At 53.3% G+C, this 24,816-nt stretch overlaps 1 protein-coding gene across 5 annotated transcripts in view; it reads right to left on the reverse strand.

The window, feature by feature from the left end:
* Nucleotides 1–268: 268 nt before the first annotated feature.
* Fam178b (family with sequence similarity 178 member B) overlaps nt 269–24,816 on the reverse strand; it is a 94,929-nt gene continuing 70,381 nt past the window's right edge. For 4 of the 5 annotated variants that reach the window (XM_052192972.1, XM_052192973.1, XM_052192974.1 and 1 more), the window contains 5 exons: nt 24,248–24,335; nt 16,466–16,591; nt 2,388–2,465; nt 1,897–2,049; nt 269–564 (listed from right to left, as the gene is read on the reverse strand). In XM_052192972.1, coding sequence (XP_052048932.1) covers nt 532–564; nt 1,897–2,049; nt 2,388–2,465; nt 16,466–16,591; nt 24,248–24,335 — 478 coding nt within the window. In that variant the 3' untranslated portion in view covers nt 269–531. Of the gene's footprint in view, nt 565–1,896; nt 2,050–2,387; nt 2,466–16,465; nt 16,592–19,023; nt 19,116–24,247; nt 24,336–24,816 lie in introns of those variants that run through there. The other variant, XM_052192977.1, reaches the window with a different exon arrangement.

A 24,816-nucleotide genomic window follows, 5' to 3' on the forward strand; every position in this document is an offset into this window, starting at 1 on the left:
CCTAGCAGGGTGAGGGAGACCCCCGACAGGGTCCAGGTAAGTAAGTATTCCTCATCCAGAAGTGCCCAGGCTCCAGCGACTCTCACACTCCACGGACTACTAGAAACATTGAGTCCTCACTGCAGGAGGTGTCCTAGGTCCCAGTCACATGACTATCTGAGGTGACACCAGTAGTGGCTGGCCCAAGTAGAGGTGAATCTTCCGTTAGGCTAGGCGCTGGGCAGGGGCCCTCGGGGTAGGGGTGGAAGGAACTCTCCTGAACCACGGATGCTGGAAATAACACTTTAATATGCACAAATGAACCTCTATTCAAGATGGACAGAGAGGGCAGGCTGTGGGAAAGACAGTAACCAACAGGGAGGGCCCAGGACAAGGGTGGGGACGGTGAGGGACACAGGACCTGGCCCCTCGCTGGGTGGTGACAGCAGTCTAGCTTCACCAGGTTGGGTCTCCTCTGGCTCCGTTCTTCACCTCCTACCGTTCTCTTCCTGCTGGAGTCCAGAGCCTTGGGGCCACTTTGCTCTTACCCCTCTAACTGTCTTTCCACGGGCTGAAGTACTGGCCCTGTGAAGAAGAAAGAACCGCCTGAAATGGCCTGGCTCCAGTACCCCCTCTATCCACAGCCCTGTACTGACATCCGTTCACGGCTATCACAGAGGCCTCCTTCATACTAGCTGCTGTAAGACTCAGAGTCTAGACACAATAGGTCAATAGGTCAAGAGGCAGTGCCTAGAAGGCCCAGCCAGGTCTCACCTGCCTAATGCTACAAGCCCAAGGACGACGGGAGGAAGATGCTGTTTGTGCATCCTCCGTCAAGCTTTAATTGCTTCCTCTTTAGGACAAGCAATCTTCCCACCAGGGGCTAGTGGGATCCAGTCCCTGGGGATCAGGGTGAGGTCTGAGTTCCAGCTTTCTTTTTCTTAGGGACTTGCGAAATCTGAGCACCAAGCCACAGCCTGTGGCCAGTGTGTCAGCCTCAAGTCAGAGGTTAGAGGGAACCTGAGGGAGGAGTCAGAGAGGCAAGAGCGGAGCAAAGTCCAGCTGTCTCCGTCGAGGGCTTGGGGGCCTGGGCCAGCCCAGCGGCGCACTGCTTGTTGGAGAACTGGGGGTGGGAGGGGTGTGCAGATGGGACCGCTCTGTGCCAAGGAGTGACTGTGAGCCCTCATCCTCACACTCTCTGAAGCTGCATGCCTGACAGGGCAAGCTGCTGACTGCAGGAACGTCTAAGTTCTTTCTCATCTGTAAAACGGGTTTCTACCCATCCCTGCTTCAAGAAGGTTTCTCAGATTCCTATAGAAAAAGATCTTCCTTCTGTAAACTTTAGCTATCAGGTGTTACTACCTAGATGGCCTGAAGCAGTCCCAGGAATAAAGATTATTCCCACAGAAATGAGAATGGATGCTGGGCGTGTGGAGGAGAGGCTGGCAGAGCATGCACAGGAGGCTCTGGGTTCAAGAAATCTCCCTACGCTCCCTCAAAAAAACCAACAAACAAAACAAAAACAAAAACCAGAGCAGCCTGGGAAATGCTCTTAACACAGCAAGAAGCCAGCTGAGGTCTGCAGGACAAGTGGACAGGAGGTGGTGGACAGCTGTTGCCTTGAGTGCCCCTTCCTGGCCATTTATGACGAGCCGGTATTGCTCAGTGCTTCAGGCTGCGTTTCTCTGCATTTGTTCACAAACAGGCCTCCCTATGTCCCCACTGCACGCCCTCCCTCCTGGATTAAGAACGGCGGTCCCCTGAGAGGGGACCCACCCTGCATCAGGCTTGCCCACTCCACCCTTTCCCTTGGAGTCCAGCAGCTGCAGCGGGGGTGGAGGTGCTGCTGGACCTGCCAAGCCCCGCTGACTGACCACTTCCCTTTCCTCCCAGGTCTGGGAGATTATAGGACAGCACCTGGGGCTGACAGTGGGCCAGCAAGTCCTGCCAGCGGATGTAAGTCTGGGTGGCTAGGTCCTTGAGCTTGGTCCGGTGCATGGCCTGGGGGCTCTCCCGGATATGGGTGCTGATGTGGCGGTCCAACTGCATGCACAACAGCTGCAACTCACCCTGGGGACGAGAAGGAGGAGGCATGACAGAAGCCAGGCATGCTCTAGAGGCCAGGGCAAGGAGGAGAGCTAAGCCAGAAAGGGAGGGATATCTCTGAGTGTCTGCTGGAGTGGGAAGGGCAGCTTCTAGGGGCTAGGCCACCATCCCTTGGGAATAGCTTTTGGGATGTGGTGAGAAGAGGCGGCCCTGGCAACGCTCCTGCTTCTCTCACTCTGCAGCCCCTGAGGGGAGGCTGGCTGGCCAGCCCTATGCTGGCTAGTGTGCTCCCACACCGCTTGGTGCAGTAGGTACTACGGACCATCCAACCATCCCTGGCTCCAGCATCTGGGGAGACTCACCCACTGATCGGGAGTAATGTCCTGGCTACTGACCACAACCCCAGCCAGTGTCAGGAGGCTGTGGCACAGATAGCAGACCTGGGGGGAGAGAGAGAGAGAGAGAACAACAAGGATGCTTTCCCATGGACAATCTTAGCCAGCAGCTTCCAGAAAAGTATCTTCAAGGAAGGCCTCACTGTCTCAGAGCTGTGATCTTCCCAGTAGCCTGTACCCAGGACCCTACATTCTTCTAATTAATGACTGTCTCCAAATGGCTTCTGAAAAAGAGAATCCTTGCCACCCAGAAAGTCACACCACCCTAAGGCTTCTGTGGGACCCCAGAAGCAGAAGCCTCAAGTGTCTGTGCACCGTCACCTCTGTACAACCTGTTTGCTAAGTCACCTACACTGTGGTCAGTGTCTGAGGTGATACTATCCCTTGTGCCACCTCTAGGTGCCCATCTTGTAAATGTGCCCCACAGTGGATAAGCACCTGCACAAACCTAGGCCCAGCACCGTTTGACAGTCAGCCCTGATGACAGACAGCACACTGTCAAGAGCAGGGGGCGCAGCAGAAGTGTGCACTGAATATCTGTATGCCTTCTCCAGTCCACCCTCACTGTCGCCACTGCACACGTTAGGACAAAGGCGATGTGTAAGGGGGACCATACCCGGAATCCCTCGCTTAGAAGCTAAAGCAAGAAGATCACATTATAAATTTAAGGCCAGTCAAGAAAGTTTAAGGCTACTACATAGAAAGAATGGATCTCAAAAAATGAAGGAAATACACAACAATAAACATACAAAGAGACAAGAAAAAGAAGAAAATTAGGACAATTGCCAATTCTACTGGATAAGAAAAGGAATCAGCCCATGGCTTCCTTGGACTCTCTGTATTCACATAGGGGACACCTGCCTGCTATTCAGAGCACGTGAGCCACGGAGTCCCTGCTGGACGGAGTTACGATACCAGGCGACCTGCTCTTGGCACTGTGGACACGGTCTGCAGGCACACTGTACTGCACAGGGGTCCTTTATCCCTGTCCTCTGGCTCCTTTTACATCTAGGATAAGGAGAGTGGCTGCGCACTTGGGTCTGTGACAGAGCTACCACCCAGGGAGAGCAGAGATGACGGGCAAAGCCCGGGCTGGCCTTTGCTCAGGAGGGCTGAGCCGGCACAGCCTTTTGGATGGCTTCCTTACCCTTTTGGATCACCAGACAGTGGCCAAGAAAGGACTGCAATCTTTTTGCATGAACCAAGGAACCTCCCCAGAACCACCTCTGGAGGTACGTAACTTGGCACCATGAACTAACTTCTTGAGACCAAATATTTCCTGTGGAGAAATGCCACCCTGGTGCCTTGCTTAAGACCAGCAGAAGAGCCAAAGCCTCTTGGGGCCTGACTCCACAGGTAGACCTACTAGGAGGCAGTGAGGAGGCCGACACGTGACAGGTCTGAAAGAAACAAGCTAACAAGCGTGGGCGTCCAGGAGGGCCATCACGGGGTAGGCAATTCCCAAGCTTTTTCAAATGGGCTCCTGCCCACTGCTGCCTCCTGGGCTGCCTCAGTAGACCCCCTTTGTTCTATAGCCTCAGGCCTGTGCACCCCAACTGTCTAAGTCAACTTGACTAAGGCAGCTCTTACACAGAGCAAGAAGAAACTTCGGGAGGCACTGAATGATTTGCCTAACAAACACCAAATCTCAGCTTCCCTGTAGACCAGAGGGAAAGAATCCTTCTGATCCTGGAAAGACAGACGGATGGTGGGGGCCGCAGAGAGGAAGTGACCGAGCCAGAGTGGGCCTCAAAAGGACAGGATTTGAGGCAAAAAATGGCCCTAAGGGGGCAGAGGCAGGAGATTACAACACCAGACAGATCCTGAAGGCTGATGCTAGAGACAGGCAGGCATAGTGAGGGGGCGGGGCTGGAACTGGGTGAGGGAGGGCATGGCTTGGGGGCGGGGCTGGCAGCAGAGGGTCTGAGGGGCTGAGTGAGGAACACTGGGTTGCTGATGGCTGACTAGAGGTTCCTGCGGAAGTTGGTGCTAGAAGGTAACAGTATCTGTGTGGGCTGAACACACTGGCAGGCACAGTCTCTTTAGGACAAAGGATTCCAAGCTGTGTCGTTTATATTCCTATAGCTGTCCTCCATTCAGTGTGTGCGTGGCCCGTGGTCCATGGGGCATGCATTTATGTCTGTCTGTCTGTCTGTCTGTTTCTCTGCACTAGGGACTCAACTCAGCTTACATATGTAAGCACATACTCTTCCACTGAGCTGCAGCCTCAGCCCACAGCCTCCTCTTCCCTCAGTTATGAATACTGGGGGAAGGGCTAGAGAGCAGGCAGGGCAGCTGTCAGCAACCCAGGCAGAAGGCACACACCTACCTACAACTCCAGCTCCAGGGGTCCCATGCCTCTAGCTCCTCGAGCACACAACCATGACTCTTGGACATTCTCCGCCCCACACGCACACGCCACGCACAGAGTCAAAATGAGAAAACCTGAGGGTAGATGCATTCAGTGCCAGGATTCAGGAAACAGAAGGATGTGGATTTCTCTGAGTTTGAGGGCAGCCTCATCTACATAGAGAGTTCTAGGCCACTCAGGGCTATAGTGTGACCCTGTCTCTGTCTGTCTCTCTCTCTCTCTACACACACACACACACACACACACACACACGTATGTATATAAACAAGGAAAAAGAGATCATGAGCTTGAGAGGGAGCAGAGGGGAGAGACACAAAAAAAGATGTAAGTGTATTTTAATTTTTAAAATAAAAAATGCCAGGCAGTGGTGGCGCACGCCTGTAATCCCAGCACTCTAGGAGGCAGAGGCAGGTGGATTTCTGAGTTTGAGGCCAGCCTGGTCTACAGAGTGAATTCCAGGACAGCCAGGGCTACACAGAGAAACCCTGTCTGGGGGAGGGGGGGAATATATATAATAAAAATATGTTCTCAAATAAATAATAAAAAGCTTTTTTAAAGGGACTATTTCTGGCAACTAGGAATATAACTCATTTACCTTGCTTAGTGTGCTGGAGACCTCATAAAACTGGGTCTAGTATCACATACCTGTAATCCCAGCACTCCTCAGAGGCAGGAGGACCAGAAGTTCAAACTCATCCTTAGCTACACAGTAAGTTCAAGGCTAGACTGGAGTACCTGGGTCAAAAAACAAAAACAAAACAAACAAACAAACAAACTGTATAATACATTTTACTGGTAGAATCAGAATACAACTAAATTTGTTAAAGGTATTTTAATGGGACCCTGGCTATTTTAATTGAGCCTAACTGGGTTTGGAATAAGAAAGAAACACAAGGAACATGGCCTTGGAAAGAAGTTGAGGCCCCTTTGTGACAGACAAAAGCACTGGGCATTGAGCAGGGTCATGGTGAGAAGGGGGAGAGGATGCCAAAGAACACCTCCAAGGGCAGGGCGGTGGGGCTGGGGCGGGGCTAGGGGCAGGACCTTGTCTGTAGAAGACTGGAACTATCCCAGGTGTAAAGACCTGGGCTGATGACAGAGTAGCAGAAGGGGTTGTGGGGAGGATCTAGTGACTCCTCACCTCCAAGGCCTTTCTCTAGCACACTCCACCCTACCTGAGACTGGCCAGCCCCAAAGTCAACTGTGAAAGTTTTTGCATGATCTGGGCTGCAGGACTTAGCTTAGAGGAGGCTTGGAGGGCAGGCTGTGGGCTCCCAGGCACGCCCTGGAGGAAGGCTCTGGCCTATGTGCCCTGTGCGTGGCATTCACTAGGGAAAGCAAGGAGCAGTGCACGGTTCACGCTTCGGTCCTCACTGCTGATTCCTATAATTTAATCTTCTAAGAAAACTGCAGATAAACTACTCTGAGGGGTGTGTGTGTGTGCTTTGTCTTGCTGGGGAAAGAGGGATAGATAGGGTGTTCACAGCTGCAAACGCACACCAGCCTGGGCTTGCTGTTCCCCCTTACTAGAGTAGGCCCTTTAACAGACTGACTGTGAGGTCTCAGGGCTCCAGCCAGGCCTCAGGATGGGCAGATGCTTGGGTCCTCTGCCAGAGCTTCTGCTCAGTGGCAGAACCCTGCCTGGTCTAACAATGGTAAGGTTCTCAGTTCCACCCCTAATCCCTCTAAAACAAGAGTACAGTGGCTCATGCCTTTGAGCACAACATTTGAGAGGCCGAGAAGTTTTGGTTCCTGGCCATCTGGTCTACAGGCCAGCCAAGGACTACACAGTGAGAACCTGTCTGAAGGAAGCAAACTCCAGCTGTGTGTACAATCCTAGCCCTGGGCAGGGGAAGGAACAAGCTGAGTTCAGTTTTAGGCAAACCTGGGCTACTTAGACTCTGTCTCAAAAAAACCAAACAAAAAGCTGGGTGAAGGGCTGGAGAGATGGCTCAGCGGTTAAGAGCACCAACTGTTCTTCCGAAGGTCCTGAGTTCAAATCCCAGCAACCACATGGTGGCTCACAACCATCTGTAACGAGATCTGATGCACTCTTCTGGTGTGTCTGAAGACAGCTACAGTGTACTTAAATGTAATAAATAAATAAATCTTTAAAAAACAAAAAGCTGGGTGAGGGTGACTCCCATCTTTAAAGCCTGTGCACTGGGGAAGCAGAGGCAGGCAGATCTCTGAGTTCAAGGCCAACCTGATCTAAAGAGAGAGTTCCAGGGCAGCCTGAGCTATACAGAGAAACCAAACTAACAAACCCAGGGGTGTGTCTAGACTTTCTCTGCCCATACTTCCTCAGGACATGCAAGTCAAGGTCTCATTTGTGAAGGCAGAATGGCTGCTTCCTGTGTCAGTCAAGGAAGCAAATTGTTAGCAGGAGCGAGGGGCTGCTCTGGGCCTGAGCAGGCAGAACCAGAGACCCTTCTTCTAAATGTCACTGCCTGGCACCTGAGATGTGCCAGGGGTACAACGTAGGCACACTGGGCAGGCAGGGGTGGTCCCAGTAGGAGCAGGATGTAGGTATGTGAAGGGAGCCACAGGATGTAGGTATGTAGAGAGCCACATTTCCCTGCCACAGTTACCTGTTTCTGTCCTACCTGCCACCACAGAGACTCAGAAGGACAGAGTGGCCAAAGGCGAGGACGTGGGCTTTGCCTCTCTTCCTTTAGGGACTCAACTGGCCTTTCCCCAAGTCTATAGGAGGTCCTATGAGCCTGCCTCCCTCCCTCCCTCTCTCTCTCTCTCTCTCTCTCTCTCTCTCTCTCTCTCTCTCTCTCTCTCTCTCTGTGTGTGTGTGTGTGTGTGTGTGTGTGTATATATACACCTGGGGGCTGGGAGGAGTTAGCCTTCAGTGGTAGTGGTGGTGGTGGTGGTGGTGGGCGGTGGAGCAGCAAGCCCCAGGAAGCTCAGGAGCGCGGCCCCTCCTGCAGGAACAGGAACCCAGCCTGGGAAACCACAGGGGGAAGAGATCTGGGAAATCTCAGCCAAGGATTCCGAGGAGAGGCAGAGGATGAAGACCAGGGCGTGCCTGCGCCCAGTACTGACAAGCTAAGGCAGTACTGCCCTGGGCCACACGGCCAGTGAGGCCTTTGCTTCCACTTCCCGGGTCTCTCCGGAGTCTGTGCTAGGGCTCTTCCCAGAGGCTCACTGTGGCATGTCTCATTCTGGCCCTCCTCCAAAGCAAGGACCCAGGGATGAAAGGGTCACAGGGCTGGGAACCCAGCATGCAGCAGGCAGGGAGCACCTCTGGTAGTCCTCCAGTTAGTTCTGGTCTCAGCAATCACTCCTTAAGACTCCAGGGTCAACTGGAACTCATTTGCAAGTTTTTGTCAAATGAGACAAAAGGGAACTGGGTGGACGTTTCCCAGGAACCTCATCCTTCAGGAAATCCCCTGCTAGCTAATGCCAAGGAGGGTAGGCTGGGTTACTTAAACCAAAGGGAAGAAGGGAAAGGGGGTTCCCAGGAAGCCACTTTCTCTACGACAGCAGCATAGTTCCTCCCACCTCAGGTCCTGCCCAAGGATGCAGTCTGAAGACCCCGGGGGTCTTTAGATGGAACCTTTTCCTCAGAGCCTGCGGCGCAGAAGGGGGCAGCAGGCTTCTCATGGGCAGGCAGACTCTGGAAGTAGGTCCAGCCGGCTCTAGGCAGCTGCTAAGTGGGGAGGATCTGGGGAGACCTGAGGCTAGCTCAGAAATACTGAGGAGGAAGGATGAGAGAGAGGTAGGTAACTCTCTAAGCCATGTTGCTGAGGTGCAGGCTCAACTGGTAGGTGTCTGTGCACCTGCTCAACAGCTCCAGGATGCCACAACTACCTCCTGTTTCTGCCTCTGACATCACAGGCCCTGGCTGGTGGTTACCCTGGGGAACACACATTCACCTCAGTCTCCAAGGTGTGGAGGCCCAGCCCAGCCTGACAACTGATCCCAGAAGAACCCTGCACTAAGTGCCACTCCCACCTCATATGGGTCCTCCTGGGGACCGAATGAGAGGACATTGGCTGAAGATGAGCTCTAAAGGCTGTGCTGATCATTAGGTCACCTGTGTGAGAGGTGGACTCTGAGTCATTTGCCTTTTAAAATTAAATTTGAAATCTAGTATCACAGCACCCTGACATCCAGAGAAGGCCTGGTAAGCCTCTGTCTCGGCATCTGTGTAAGCTCAGGCTGGGCTGGATCCCCAGCACGTGCAGTGAGGGAAAAGTCTAACAAAGCAGATGTCTGGGTTCTTCCTCTTCATCAGGAAACATTCTGCGTGTGTGTATGTGTGTGTGTTGTGTGCACATACACACATGCACTTGTATAACTGTTCTAAATGGGAATGACACTGAGAATGTCTGGATCTGTGTCCATGGATATCCTAGGGACAAGACACAGAGGCGTGGCTATTTCTGTGTAGATGGGGTCCATCATCAGCCTGTGCTCCTAGGGTTAGGCAAACAACATCATCTATCCTAAGTAATCCCCAAGTAGGGCTACTCACAGGCCCAAGCCAAGAGTTTCAGCTCAAGGACAGAAGTGTTGCTCTACCCATCTCAGGAGTCCTCCAAAGCACAGGGCATGCATGGATGTCCCTGAGTCTGCCTTAGCTGGACACTGGCACTTCCCACCCGCCATCTTGGATCTGTAGGACATCATTTCCTCCCTGTTCTAAATGCAAACCTTACAAGCTGCTCTCCTTGTCCATGCAGCTCCAGGTCCAAGGTTATGTTCCAGACCTTGGCCTTGGCAGGCACGAGATTACCAAGCAAGCAGAAGACTGTGAGCAGACATCTGTTCTGAAAGAAAAGCTGGCTTCCAAACTCTGCCCAGGACAGGGCATTGGTCACTAGTCACAGCAAGTAGGAAATGATGAATACACATGATAACTGCTAGGAAATGAGATGTGTGACATAATACCCTTGCTAGCCCAGAGTCCCTGAAGATACAGGGTCAAGAGGCCAAGCAGCAGACGTCACAGGCATAGCCTGCCAGATTCACCACTGGGTAGGGCTAGGCAGGCCATCCTATTCTGCAAAAGAAAGTGATGGGCCTTACGGGTGGGTGGAGCCATGAAAATGGAACAGGCATGTGATGCGGCCCCTTTAGGGTGAGAGGGACAGACAGGCGGCACCTAGACAGGAACAGGACTTCTGGCTCAGCTGTTGGGAACAAGCACTAAGTAAAAAGTTGCTCTTAGGACTTCCGCTGGGTCTAGAAGCAGGAGGTATCTTCCCAGGGAGCTAGAGGATCTAAGAGGCCCAGGATGTACCCAGATACTACCCCAGCCCCCCAACATTTTCTCAGTGTGAACCTGAGCTGTTCTAACTTCCCAAAAAGTGAGTTCTGAGACCTCTCACAGTGGGATCCTCTTCTAAGTTCCACCTCAATTTTAAGAATGGACCCTGAGGGGCTCCTGCCCCTGCTCCTGCTCTGAGGATTGGGTGGACGCCGGGAAGCTTTGGCACAGGAGGTGGGCTGAAACCTAATATTCAGGAAGGCTGAGGGCATGTGCTGAAATGCTGCCATCCTGACATCTGGACCAAGGCTTGTCCCCCTAGGGAGGAACCCCAGGGCCATGAGCAAATCCTTGGGAGAGTGATCCCACCCTGTCCACCCTTCTTCTCTGGGTTCCTGTCCTTAGGACAAGTAAGATACAGGCAGCTGCTCCTCCAGCTGGGACCAAAACCCCTGATCCCACGGGAGTCTAGACAGAAAATCTTGCTCCGCCGAGGCCCATAATCCCTTGCTACAGGAGTCTGTGTGAGAGTCCAGGCTTACACACAGGCCTGCATATCAGCATGTGGGCCTGAGGGCACGGGCGAGCATGTGCAGCTCTGCGAGGAGGAACTGGAACTGGCCATTTGTAAAGAGAGCTGCTTTCTCTCAAAGCCCGTGACAGAAGAACAGGGTGTACTGTACAGCCCAAAGTTTCTAGGTACCTAGGACATACCCCTTCCTTTGTAAGAGTGGCCTAACTTCCTATCCCCTACATTTAGGCCAAACTGTTCCATGGTGGTGCCTACAGAGTTGACTCCAGCAGAATCATGTGACCTGGACCAACCATTCACGGTCCATGCCAAGCCAGTGAGACCTGACTCTGGGACAGATGCTCTTTCTTTACCCCTGGCCAGGGTGGCCGAGGAAAGGAGGTCAACCCAGGGTTTCCCACAAAGGCAACAGGGAGCCTCTCTGGGAACGCACCATAGGGTAGAGCCAAGCATCAGGGAAAGTGACACTGGGGTTTTGTGACACTGTTCATGTAACCCTGGGTTCACCTAAGTCTGGGTCATCTAAAGAGGTGCAGCAAGGACAAAGAGAAGGGACTGAAGTGGTGGAAGGCAGGCAGCAGGCAGCAGCACTCGGAACGTGCTCCCACAACCCCGTCTGGCTAACTCAGCCTGGGCGCGGGCTAGGGGAAGGTCCTCGGCAGGGCTTATTTCTGCTCAGGTCGGGCATTTCAATGGAGGGAGGCCTAAGGCTAGGGCTGACTTGGGGCCGGCTGAGGAAGGCATCTCTGTTTCTGTTCGAGAAGGGAGTACACAGGCCTTGGGGTATGTGAACTGTTGGGACCCCCAGGGTTCAACAGACAGGAAGATGCCATACCAAGGCCATCGGCGTGCAGGGCGCTGGGGTTTGATCTCAGGGCTGGAGGTGATGGGGGCAGAGGCTTCAGTGGCCAAGTCTGAGAATGACGGAATCTATATAGCACCAGAGAAGTGAAGACACTCAGGTAAGAGCTGCAGGACAAGCTGACGAGGCACTTGCTGGAAAGGAGCCCTAAGGGTCCTCCAGAGCCCTGGGCTGACTGGGGTGAAGGAGAGAGCAGGCCAGCCCTCCAGCTGGCTGGGCCTGAATGAAAGCTCCATGGGCCCCACCCTGCCTCCTGGGTGTCACCCTGTCCCTGCAAGCCGGGCTCATGTTCTCACAAAGAACCATGATTTCTGGGAACACAGCGAAGCTGGCTGGGCCTGGGCCTGGTCTATGGGTTCCTAGACTTGCCTCTAGTTCAACTCTCCTCCAGGGTCAGCTTCTGAGAGGCCCAGGTTTCTGACAGAATACAGCTGATGCTCCTCATTTTGGAGGAAGGAAGATGGAACAGAACCACAAGCCAGCCAGGGAAGAACTAAGGAGTCTTCATGTCTGTTTTCTGTTCCTCAAATCCAGTTTCCTTCCAGCTCTCCTAACCCTGGCCTGACCCAAGTTTACAGCACGGTGTGTGGGGGCCAAGTACTGCATTTTCAGGTGACAAAGTGGGGAGAGGAGCCAGGATCCACTTGTCTTTAAAGACTAAGATGACACAGGTTCAAGCCAAGCCCAAGGGAATACAGGTCCCTTTGTTGGGGTTGAAGTGCCAGCAAGAGAGGCCAGAGGTAAGCACAGAGAAGCAGAGAGCAGCTCGCCCTGTCCTGCCCCTGTGCGAGAGCAGGCCTCTCCCCACCACAGCCTCCCATTAAGGCAGTTCTGGGCAGGGTCGGTCAGCACAGGGACAGACCACTGCAGTCTACAGTTGCAGCAGAAAAAGCAGCAAAACTTGTTCACCAAGTCTTCAACACACCTGGCACACCACAAGGATTTACAGGAGATACACATGGGCACTTGCACACAAACACATGGCAGGCCCACGCCCTGCACCCAGGCTGGGCAGACACACACCTCTGTAGAGCTGCAGCTGGTTGGAGCCTAACCCCAACATCACCCACACTCAAGAGCACACCCTCCCCCTCATAAAATCATCTCTTTGCAAACACTGCTCCTCCATAAACAAGCTCTTCCCAGACTTCCGCAGCACATGCACCAGCCTGGGAGTGAAACTCACATGGAGTGAGTGCACCTGCAGGAGGCTGACCACGGACAGTGCTCAGGGAGCACCCACCCACCCACCGACATGCTAACATGCTGAGAGGAGGCACACTTGGGCTGGGGTGGGAGAGGCAGGCTCCCAGTGCAGAGCTGACCTCCTTACCCTCAGTTTTCATTCCACAATGGAAGACAGTTTAACTTCCTCAGATTTAACCAACTAGAGAGACACTCTCATCCTGCCATCAAGATTCTGGTTCCCTACACCTTCCGTATCTCTCGGGAACCCCCATCAATACAGCATCCCGGCTGCGAGGGATCTCAGGAGCAACACGTGCTTAGCAACCTGGCACTCAGCAGTGTCAGAGAAGAAGTGCAAGTGTGCATACCTACATGTGTACATACATACGTACATACACATACATACATGTGTATCTATACACTTATGCATAGAAATGTAAATGTATACACACACAGAGAAACAGACATGAGATAAAAAGTGAAAATTAGTTGAAAGCTGTGGTTAAACAGGAACAAGAAACATAAGGCAGCTTTCATAAGACTAGAACATCAGCCACCTCTGTAAAAGTGAGACCGAACTCGATAGACCTAGACCACATCTGGCCTCATGCAGAAGACACCTTCCAGTTGAAAGCAAAGGCCCCAGTGCTGGATTGGAGGGCTGAGCTGGTAGACTGGAGGAGAAAATTGAGTCAAGTTATGCAATGTTTGCTTGCCTGCAGCCAGGCCAGTCTCCGGGGCCTGGGAAGGAGCCGGCTCTGGCAGAATCATGTCCCTGGGCCAAAAGGAAGCACTGAGAAGCCAGCCCTCCTGTTGCTCTAGTCTCCTCTGTGTAAACACTGGTATCTCCCAGCTGGAGCTGACAGGAGGCCTGCCTCTCGTTAGATGCCAGGCCCCAAGCATCTTCTCACCTAGATGTTTACCCTTACCCTGGGTAACCCAGCTCACCAGGCCAGGCGAGTCCAGGGCGTAGACAGCCATCAAGAAGACCAGCACTTGATATAAATATTTTGAGGTGTCTTGCTATGTGCCCGGATTGGAACTGAACTCATGGGGTTGAAGAATGAATCCCCCCACCCCATCCCCGCCACTTAGTTTCTTGAATAGCCTGGACTACAGGTTCTAGGCACACTTTAAAATGCTGAGTCCTCTTGGTAGTACAGAGGCTAGAACATGTGACCTCACGTAAGCTAAGTAAGCACGCTCCGCTCCTACTGAGTTAGGCTCCAGCCCCCACAGAAAGCCTCACTTTTCTTTTTTTTTTTTTAAAGATTTATTTATTTATTATATGTAAGTACACTGTAGCTGTCTTCAGACACTCCAGAAGAGGGAGTCAGATCTTGTTAAGGATGGTTGTGAGCCACCATGTGGTTGCTGGGATTTGAACTCAGGACCTTCAGTGCTCTTAACCGCTGAGCCATCTCTCCAGCCCCAAGCCTCACTTTTCAAACGTATTTTTGTATGTACTACTAGCATGGTAAGTGACTTTGACCCTGCGAGGACAGTCTACTTGGGAACCCACCCTGCCTCCAGACCAACCCCCCCCACCCCCCACCCCCCGCCTGGTCCCCCACCCCCGCAGAGTGGAAGCCTGAGCAGTTGCTTCTTTTGTTAAAGTACTTGGTGGTTAGCTTTCCCAGGCAGCAGCCTTGCTAACTTATAATTACCAACAATGCCCGTGATTGGCTCTCTCATTACCCAAGGTAACACTTGAAGTCCAGGGTTCTATAAATGCTTGTGGTCTTAATGATACAAGGACATTAAGGGACCAGGGGGCTGCTACTGTCAAAGGCAGAGAGGGCAGGAGAGCGGACAGCCAGAGCAGAGCAGAGTGAGAGGGGGTCAGACACATTTATTTGTTCAGTTTTTCATTTAGTAGCAAAAACACACAATGTTGAGACACACAGCTGCCCACAATCCAGACAGACAGACAGATATGCAGAGGGACACCAGTGGAGCTTCCTTGTGCTTCCCTGAAGGAGGGGGAGAGTTAGCCAGCCTGCGGCAGAGAGGAGGTGGGGAGACCAAAAGAAGAGCCTGTAGAAGTGTTTATTCGCAGGGCTGGTGTAGGGCCGTGACCCCTACAGTTTAGGGCAGGAAGCCTCCCAGACAGGAGTATATTTAGTGTGGGATAGGCAGAAGCTCAGAATGGCAGCCCCAGAGGCTGAGAAGAAGCCTTCACACATGATCACCTCCAGTTGACCTCAACTCTGGCCTCAGTTTCCCCATTGCACTTGAGAAGCAAAACAGCAAAGACTTTGAGCTCTGGGGATGAAAGGCTGCTCTGTCCCAGACCACCACTCCCTGTAAAATAGGGCGGATGACGCGGTGCTCATTTTGGCTGCTGAGTCGCCCCATCACATCTTTGAAGATGAAACATGCTCGGCCTAACGAGGAGTCAGTCGGCTGAGGTGGGGTGGGGCCTAGTCACCTGCCTGGCCCTCCCAGGCACCAGCTCACTCAGCCCAGGCACAGGCCTGGAACCATGCGGCACTTCTTACCCTGGCAGTCCACTAGACCCATGCCCACTGTGCGCGCACACACAAACACCCACACCCCTCCCCCATCCCTGCCCCTCCCTCCCCTGCTTGCCTCTGCCCTTAGTTGCTTTACCGCCAGAGGCTCTGCAGCAGTCTTGGGGGCCCTGAGCACCCCATGTGCTGCTCTCCTCTTCCCCAGCTTTACAGCAAACTCCTGATTTCTAATAGGCAACTAAGGAGGAGAGGCGGCTGCGCATGAGCCTTACACACAGGATTCTGCGGCCTGCTGGCCCTCCATGCACACCTGCGATGGCTACCAGCAGGGCAGAAATGCTGTGGAAGCCTGGAGCCTGGAGAGAGCCACAGCGCTGCTGGGTGAGGCTGTGGCCTGACCCCCAAGGCTCCTTCCTGGAAGCCAAACAGTCTCTGCTCAGGCAGCCCAGACAGCAGCCCTGTCTTCCTTTCCCCTCTACTCCTCTCGTATCCAGCTATGGCTGACTACCTACCCAGGGGCTGACCCCGACTCCTTTCTAGAGCCCCCTAAGCTGACTGGGAAACATCTGTCAAAGGAAGAAAGATGTTCGGATGGTACCCACCTTCTGGGGACACTGTCACCTTGTAAAAGCACTGAATGACTCCCAAGGCAAGACTAAGGCACCCTGCACAGTCGGGAAGGGGAGCGTGCACCTGGGAATTACCCCATCTTCTTAATGGCTCATTTGTGTTCATTAGGTAATTAGCTCACTTATCTGATTCGCAGAGGGATGCCCACGGGCTGGACTACTGGACGGAGAGCACACAAGCTCAGGGGTGACATTTCTGAATCCCCGCCATCCTGAATGTACCACTCCTAGCTCCATCCTTCATCCTGAGTCTCTAGCCATGGAAGGGCCCATGTAGATCCACTTGGAAGCTCCCACACCCACCATGGTCCCTGCTCTGAAACTAACTCAAGAACGCCCAGGCCTCTGCTATTACTGACCCTAACCTCCCAAACCAGGGAACCTCAGTGCCCTTGACTTGTACTCAAATTTGGCTTTCAGAAAAGCTGGTCAATGCTTGGACGAACTCAAGCCCAAGCCTTGTCAAGATGAGGGAAAATAAGCAGAGTGGGCAAGGCTCTGTTGGTGTGCCTGCGCCCGCCCACAGCCTCACCTGTGCCTGCATGCACGGTGGGCACGGGTGCTAATTAGAGGGTTCCAAGGGATACTGAGCGCCTCCTCTTCACACACAAGGCGGCCTGCTGGCCTCTGGCCTCCAGTGGCCTGTGGTTCTGGAAGGACTAGCAGCCACAGGGCCCGCAGGCTGTGCAATGGGAACAGCCGCACCCTCCCTGCTAACTGGGCAGCAGGGTGTCAGCGAAGGCAGGCAGGGCCTGAGGGGCTTACCTTGTGGTCTAGCTCAGCACTGGCCTTTGACTGCTGCCCCGGACTGGATGGCATGGGCTCCACGCGCAGACACTGCCTGAGGGACGATGGCCTCATGAGGCTGAGGAGCTGGCTGAGCAGGGTTAGCTGGAGAGGAAAAAGGAGGCTGTGACTGCGTGTGCACAAGTGTTCTCGGAGGACACCCTCACCTCATGGCCAAGGCTCAGAGCCCCAGCCTCCAGGTCGGAATCCACCTTTCACTTATGAGCCAGGACCTCTTCGACTCTGGGTATTTTGTCCCTAAAATGGTCCATACCCCTTCTTCCTAGGAAGAGGGACATGTATATGGGTGGGTACACACACACACACACACACACACACACACAGTGAGCCCTGTGATAAATTAGGAAGCACCCCTGAAGCTTAAGGGTTTACCCTAATTCCTTGGAAAACCAAGACTAAGAAAGAGACTCCCTCTGCCACTGAGTAGGACTTCAGCCAATAGCACACTTTCCCCTGCATCCCTCTCCTGTCCCTGGGCTTGTGGCTGTGACATGTTCGATCCACAGGAAGAGGACCCTGTGTCCTCAACTACGTCTTTCCATCCTGTGAGCCATGACCACACCTTCTCTACCTACCTGTCCCTAAGTCCTCTTCACCCACCCACTTCACCAATATATATATTTTTTGGATTTGGTTTTTTTTTTTTTGAGACAGGGTTTCTCTGTGTAGCCCTGGCTGTCCTGGAACTCACTCTGTAGACCTGGCTGTCCTCGAACTCAGAAATCCGCCTGCCTCTGCCTCCCAGAATGCAGGGATTACAGGCGTGCACTGCCACCGCCTGCCAGGAATTTCTAATATTGAGTCTTCTAAGCCATAAGGAACTTATAACAGAATAGTCCCCCACAATATAATGGTGTCCGCCAATACCAACAGCACTGTGTGTTTGAAACAAGGTCTCCTCTGTGTTCCAAGCTGGCCTACCCTTTGCACCTGCCCAGGTCTTCCTCCCAAGTACTGGGATTAGGAAGCTCGAACCACCAGGCTACCCTCTCTTTTAATTGGTTACTGTTATTATATATTCTGGGGACTGAGCTTAGCTCATCAGGCTTGACGGTGAGTGCCTCTATAGCGACAGCCATCTCACTAGCACATTTTCATTTTATTTATAGATAGGAACTGCCTGCCATGGCTCCTGGCTGCCCGGGTACTTCCTACGTACACACGGCTGACCTCAAACTTCCAGCAATCTCCCCGCCTCTGCCACGGGGACATGTGCCTGGCCCAGCTCTCTTTTTCTTTCCCTAAAACACTGTACTATTTTCTTGTCTAACAAAATAACGAATAATTCACTCTCATCCAATATCTATATTCTCAGTCTCAGAAACATCCTCTCAGTTGGTCTCTTTAGACGGAGATTCCCCAAAAGGTCTACAGGGGGCTTTGGTAATGTGTTCGTTCTTCTACCAGGCACCCCACTTCCTGCTTAGCTTTGAAGACACAGCCCAACCCCTCCTAGTGAACCTGCAGCTAGCCTCGTCCCTCTAATGACCCCAAACATGAGTTTGGGCAGTCTAGACGGGCCCCAGCAAGGGCTGCCCAGATGCTGGGCTGTGGCTGGGCCCCAGTCCTCGCTCGCCCGCCTGCCGGCCCGCCATCGTCTAATGCATCCATGTGCAACCCCAGGAATGGGGGAAGGATGCGGAGGAGCAGCAGCGATGGCAGGGTAGCAAGAGGACAGACTGCTTAGATCCAGCAGGTGCAGTGTGGCTACAGGCGAGAGAGCTGAGCCCCCAGCCCAGCTCCCGGCTTGAGGACAGCCGGGTGGCACAGGGCACCTGCTTCCTCCTGTGACTCACACCCACCAGCACCTGCTCTGCACTTGAGCTGCCCTCAACCTTGGAAGCCCTGGAGAGCAGCTGGGCAGGGAGGAGGCAGGCGAGGGGCTAGGAGTCAGGCTGGCTTTGGCTCCTGGAAGGAGGCCAGGCCTTCTCTGCAAAGCGGAAAGAAGGCAGCAACAAAAGAGGGGAAAGTCTAGGCAGAGATGGCTTCCATCTGAAGCCGCACTCGAAGCAACATTGCCTTGCTCCCGCCTTCTAAGTCTGGGGATAATTTTCAAAACAGCCCTGGCCTTTAGCATGCTGGAGGCTCGCAGCTGTGCAAGCACAGGGCGGCCCTGCCCTGCTCCCAAATCCACACCCCCAGAGTGACTGAGGCCTGCTTCAGCAGAGCCAGGACCCTCCCTGCTCCCGAGGTGGGGGCAGGGTTGGCGCAGAGAGCAAGAGCACAGACCGAGCACCAGCTCCGACTGTGTAAGCAGCTTGGCGGTGCTTCGGGGCGGGCAGGCAGGCCGGGGCGGGCGAGTGAGCGCACTCTTGCAGTCTGGTCTCAGATTCGCTTTTGTTTCCTGAGTCGCCCTGCCCCCACATACCACCCTCTCTCTGAGATTAGGGCTTTTCTGGTCCCTAAAGGTCCTGTAGAGGGAGGGTCAGGACCAGACCAACACTGTCTCCACCCCCACCCCTACCTCCACTGCAGAGTGCCAACTCAGCAAACGCCCAGCCCATTAGGGCACACACCTCAGGGTAAGCAGTGAAGATCACCCAGAAGGACAGGCCTCCACTGGCCTTGCCAGTCTCCTGGCAGGAAGAGGCAGAAGAGATCCTGGCAAAGCAACTGTCTACAACAGCATGTGGCTCTTGCTCTCAAATCCTGGCAGTGGCTCCAATTTGCACAGGAGGCGGGTGTGAACACTAGGAGGTCCGAAGTAACCTGCCGCTGCTCTCTGGAGCCTGGGCCCTTATCTGACTCCTCAACGGAGACAGTGCAGAACTACCCGGTCCTTGGTCCTAGTCCACTGTCACATCTAATCCACAGCGGACACCACCTGCGCTTACACCCCTGCCACCCCATCCGGCAGCGTTTTCTCTAAGCACCATTTATTCTCCACCAGGCATGGAATTCACATGTTAGTGTCTCCTCAGCCCCTCCCTGGCTATGAGGTCAGGACTGTCAGCATTGCCTTCTCCTGCAGTGTCCACAGGGCTGAGCACCACTTGGCGCATGGCCAATGCTTATTAAGCATTCATTAGGCAAGTGAGAGGCTAAAGAGTAGGCTGGGACATTAGTTAACTGTTTCCTAGGACATTCAAACTTTTGTGTCCCATTCAAAGCCCTTGCTTTCCAAATTTCAAGACATGATTTGGGGCTGAATGTGGTGGCACGTGCCTCTAATCCCAGCACTTGGGGGACAGGAGGAGGGCAGGCGGATTTTTGAGTTTGAGGTCAGCCTGGTCTACATAGCAACTTCCAGGACAGCTAGGATTATATAGAGAAACCCTATCTCAAAATTAAAAAATAAAAAAATCCATTTGACCAAAGTGGATTGCTGCTAGACATGGTAGCACATGCTTGTAAGCTTAGGACTTGTGATGCAGTGGGTTGATAGGACAGCTCAGAGGGTAAAGGTGCTTGCTTCCATGCCTGAGGAACTTGAGTTTGATCCCTGCATCCAGCCTGTGGAAGGAGAGACCAGCATGGACTCCTGCCGGCTGTCCTCTGACCTCCACATGGGCCACAGTGTGCACACACAATAAATAAACACGCATATTAAAAATTGGTTTGTCTTATTTCTGTGTTGCAAGAGCTGGTTAAGAAGCAAACTCCTGGTTTCCTCCCAAACCTGTTCCGCTTGCACTGTGCCAGGCTGGGGGAGCCTGGCCCCGCCCCTCACTCTAGACTAGAGGCTCCCACCCACCTTCCCCTAGCCCTGCTGGCTGTCCTTGGGAAGTGACCTGGCATCTGGGCACGACTCTGCTGCTAACCCTGACCAGCTGCCCTCCAGAATGCTAGGCTCACCCAACAGTGTGGTCTCCACACAGCTAGCCACCTGTAAAGCTGTGGAGGTCAGGTGTTGTCCCTCCTTGGGGCGGCTTTGGCTGCACTCCTCTCTCGCTGGCCTCTGTAATCCACCCTCGCGCTCTTGCCACACCAGCCCCTTTGCTTTCCCTGCAACCTAACTGTCCCTTCCTGAGCGCTGCAGCCTCTGCAGTCACCGCTTCCTCTGCTGGAAGAGACCCCCACTCACCCACCCAAAGGGAACCTTGCTTCCCATAGCTGTGCGCACAAATGTCCCTTCCATCTCGTTGCCCTCGGATGACTGCACCTGCCCAATGTGCATCTCCCCTTTCTGGCTTTATTTCCCTCCACAGCTCTTGGCATTCTCTGCAAGTTCACCTCAAATGTTCCTTTTTTCTTGCTGCCTGCCTCTGTTGGCCTGCCTGGACTATGGCAATCATAGGAGAGGGACTTCATTTCATTCAGTTCTTTCTTGCCCAGACCAGACTCTAGAGCACATTGTGGCCTGAGGTCAAACAGCAACTGTTTCTGAAGTATTCCTAGTATTTCAATGGAACAGGAGGAATCACTGGTCCAATCAGGGGTTGTCCTGGAAGATGAAGGGGCTGGGTGATTGCCATTTTCCTGCCTGCTGTCTCTTACACCCAGCTCTCTGTCTGCTCCTGGAGCTCAGGCTGTGGTCTGAGGCAGGGGCAGAGGGAGGGTGGGCAGCCTGGGTGCTGAGAACCCTTCAAGCTCCAAGCTGCTCACTTCTACAACAGTGAACCCTAGAAGACCCTTCACAACGGTGTTGGACAGGAGAGGTTGAAGTGGGCGTGCTACAGGGGTCAGCGGTCCAGTTCTAATCCTCGTTCCACCCCTGCCCTGCCTTCTGGCCTTGGGGGAGCGTCCCTGACTCAGTTTCTCCATTTATAAAACATGAATAGAGTAGGAGCTCTTCCAGCCCCAGGTTCTGAGGAAGGCAAGCACTAAGAACAGTACTTGGAACACAGTGAGAGCCGCTGGGTGGGAAGAACTCAGGTGGGAAGAACAGCTGTGTGCATCTGGAGGGTGAGGTTGGTTCAAGGGAGAAGACTCAGGCAGAGACTGGTGTGTGGAGGCATCGTGGCTGGCGGTGGGGACAAGGTGGTCCTTTGAAGGCAAGTGTGAGGAATGGGTGTAATAGGTCAGACTGCGAAGGCGAGTACCTGGTGACCAGACACCAGGATGAGCTGTGAGGAGATCTGAACACACCTGCTGGGCCTTCCTCTCTCTAGAGCCACTGAGGTGAGGTTCTGGCTCTTGCTCCTCCAGGCAGTGCGCTCGGCAAGCATGGACTCATCCTCTAAGCCCTCCTCCACAAGCCTGGCCTCAGGCAACGTTAGTCACCCAGGTCACAGCTAGCTGGCTCACCCTCTTCTGGAGCTGTCTGGTTTTGTCACACCTGGCGTCTGAGGCTGAGCCTTGTGTCAGGAGCAGACAGGTATACAACTGGGCCCATGGTGCTCACAAGCAGGCAGGTGTAGGAAATGACGAAAAGTTAGGAAGCTGAGCCCTGTCCGCTTGCCTCCAAGGCCTTGTGCTCCTGCATTCTTGCTTGTTGCAGAGACCTTCTGAGCTAGATCCCTGACTAAGTGAACAGAACAGTCCTCACAACATGCCTCCCTCCCTGTGGCCCCTCCAGGCTTCCTGAACAGTCTCAGGCCAAGAAAACCTACCTAGCCTTGAAATGGGCCCACCTTTGAGTCACTGCCAACACAGCTTCTGGGCACGAGGCCCCAGGGACCTACCTACCCTCCTTCAAGTCCTGACTTCCCTCCTCTTCTTTCTCTCAGGCTGCCCTGGGGCTGTATCTCAACTGTGCCTGCTCCTAACTTCCTAAACTTCTGCCCTCCCTTCTTCAGCGTGACCTCAGCAGGGCCATGCCCTCCCAATGGTGGCTTTCAAAGCATCCTCTCCTTGGGGGCCCTGACACCCTCTGGGCTCTTTCTTTATCCCACTGCCTTCCTGGTGTGGGCCAGTCCCTGGGACAAGGGGCAATGACAACAAGCAGACGTCACCACTGTGCCCAGGTCCCAGAGATCCTGCCTGGGAACAGGAGTATGGGCAACACAACACAGACACTAGACAAGTAAGGGAGGGTGGCAGACAGGGCCAGCAGGCCTCCCTGAAATGACATGTTAGCCAGAGTAGAAGCGACATGTTTCTGCTACACTAGAGCGAAAGTGTTCAAGGCTGTGGGGGAGAGGGGAGTGGGCTGAAGAGAGCCAGGCCCAGCCGCCTCTTCCCAACCTAACTAACAATACCTTTCTTAGCTCCCTTACAAAAACTTGGCTTAAGCTCTTGAGCTGCCTAGCTGGAGGATGTGCTGAGCAGACCTTTTCCTATGTTCCTGGCCACTCAGTGTTGACCCTGAAACTGCAAGGACCCTAGGCAGATCCCTGGGGAGGCAAGAGGCTTTCAAGCTGGGGAGGCCTAGCTTACCCTTGCAGCCTGCAGAGGCCATGGCCTCTGCACTAACAGGCAGTGGCAGAGCTCCACAGAGAGGAGGGAGAAGCCACGACTCAGTCCTGCTGCCAGGGACATCTAACCCTGGAACGGGGGCCCTGGTGAGAGCAGCTTTAATAGTATTTCTGGCTTTACTGTTCTGTCTACAAAAAGTCATAGACTGGGGTTTGGGAAGTGGAGAACAGGAAGGTCCTGGACACTGGGTACTGAGCTCCATTCCTCTGTAAGAGCAGCAAGGTCTTAACTGCCAGCCATCTCTCTCTAGCCCTGTCAGTGTTCTTCAAGGGTGTGGTCCCGGAGGGGAGGCCTGCCCCGTGAATGGTCCCACATTACGTGTATACAGGCTATACATGAAGTTAGGAGGGAATGGGGGTAAGGATGGACCTAGGGGCGTGGCCTTGGGAAAGAGGAAGAGGGGGAATATGTTGTAGGTATGTATGAAATTTTCAAAGAATAAGAATACTAACGACAGTACTAGCACTGAACTAGTCTGTAACTCTAGCACTCTGGATGCTGAGGCAGGAGGATCGGGGAGACTGTCATAAAACAAAACACTAGCAAAACAAAAAACAGAAAACAAAGTTGAAATGACATCATGTTATGTCTGTTTTCCCATAATTCACAACCTCTAAATTAAAATTAAATTAAAATTAAATTAAAACCAATCAGACTAGTCCCCAGTGCCTAGGGCACAGTAGTTGTTCAAACAATCATGATCATTAGAGTGCTGGAATTAAAGTTTTGGGGTTAAAGGTATGAACTGTCACACTACATTGCCCAGGTTGGGGCCTTGTTTGTATGGTTTTTGGTTTTTTTGGTTTTTTTGGTTTTTTTCAAGACAGGGTTTCTCTGTGTAGCCCTGGCTGTCCTGGAGCTCACTCCGTAGACCAGGCTGGCCTTGAACTCAGAAATCTGCCTGCCTCTGCCTCCCAAGTGCTGGGATTACAGAAGTGCACCACTACCGCCCGGCAAGAGGCCTTAACTCCTAGGCTCAAACAATCTTCCTGTCCCAGTCTCCCCAGCAGCTGGAAATGCAGGTTCATCACCATGCAGATAACAGAACCCCGGGCCGCACACGCTGGGCAAGTGCTCTACCAATGCACACGGAAGCCCTGGCTTCAGCAACTGTTGAATGAATTTGAGTAAGACATTCAAATCCAGCTTAGGTCTGGGGATGGTCTCTCTGAAAATACTTCAGGTGAAGACAGGTGCCGGGCCGTGGTGGCGCACACCTTTAATCCCAGCATGTGGGAGGCAGAGACAGGTGGACTTCTGAGTTCGAGGCCAGCCTGGTCTACAGAGTGAGTTCCAGGACAGCCAGGGCTACACAGAGAAACCCTGTCTCGAAACAAACAAACAAACAAAAGACAAAAAACCCCATGAAAACAAAAAGACAGGTAATGGGGAGAGGGGTTGTAGCCCGCCAGAGGTCTTCCTGTCCGGCTGAGGCAGACTCACCTGGGTCTTCTCTCCAGATAGAGGAAGTGACTCTTGCTGACCCAGCATCCGGGCAATAACCACGAGGCTCAGCTGACTTCTAAGCTGCCTGAGAGAGAAGAACAAGAGACTCTGAGTGGGGTAGGCTCGAGGCCTGGGCACTTCAGGCAGGTCACCCAGGAGAGGATAATCATTTTTCTTTGGAGCTGTAACTCCTTCAGCTCTGTATGTATCTGTGGATCTGGATGGGTGGAAGGCCTACTCGGAAATGGACCAACATTCCTACCTCTGCATAATAAATATGCACAGATGAAGAGACAGAACCAGGTGAGGCTCAGTGGTAGAGCACAGAACACAGGAGAGCCTGGGACTGAAGCATAAACCAAGCAAGCATCTGAGCAGAAGGTTGTGGACGGAGGGGCTAACAGGGCTAAGGGAGAGGGGAACATGCAAATGGAGGGCAAAGGCGACTGACGACCGACCGACTCTGCGCGCACGTGTGTGTGTGTGTGTGTGTGTGTGTGTGTGTGTGTGTTCGTTCACCCACCATTCACAGACCTTTCCTTTGGGATTCCCCTCCTACATCCTGG

The sequence above is a fragment of the Apodemus sylvaticus genome, chromosome 9 (assembly GCF_947179515.1).
Source record: "Apodemus sylvaticus chromosome 9, mApoSyl1.1, whole genome shotgun sequence".
Classification (NCBI taxonomy): Eukaryota; Metazoa; Chordata; class Mammalia; order Rodentia; family Muridae; genus Apodemus; species Apodemus sylvaticus.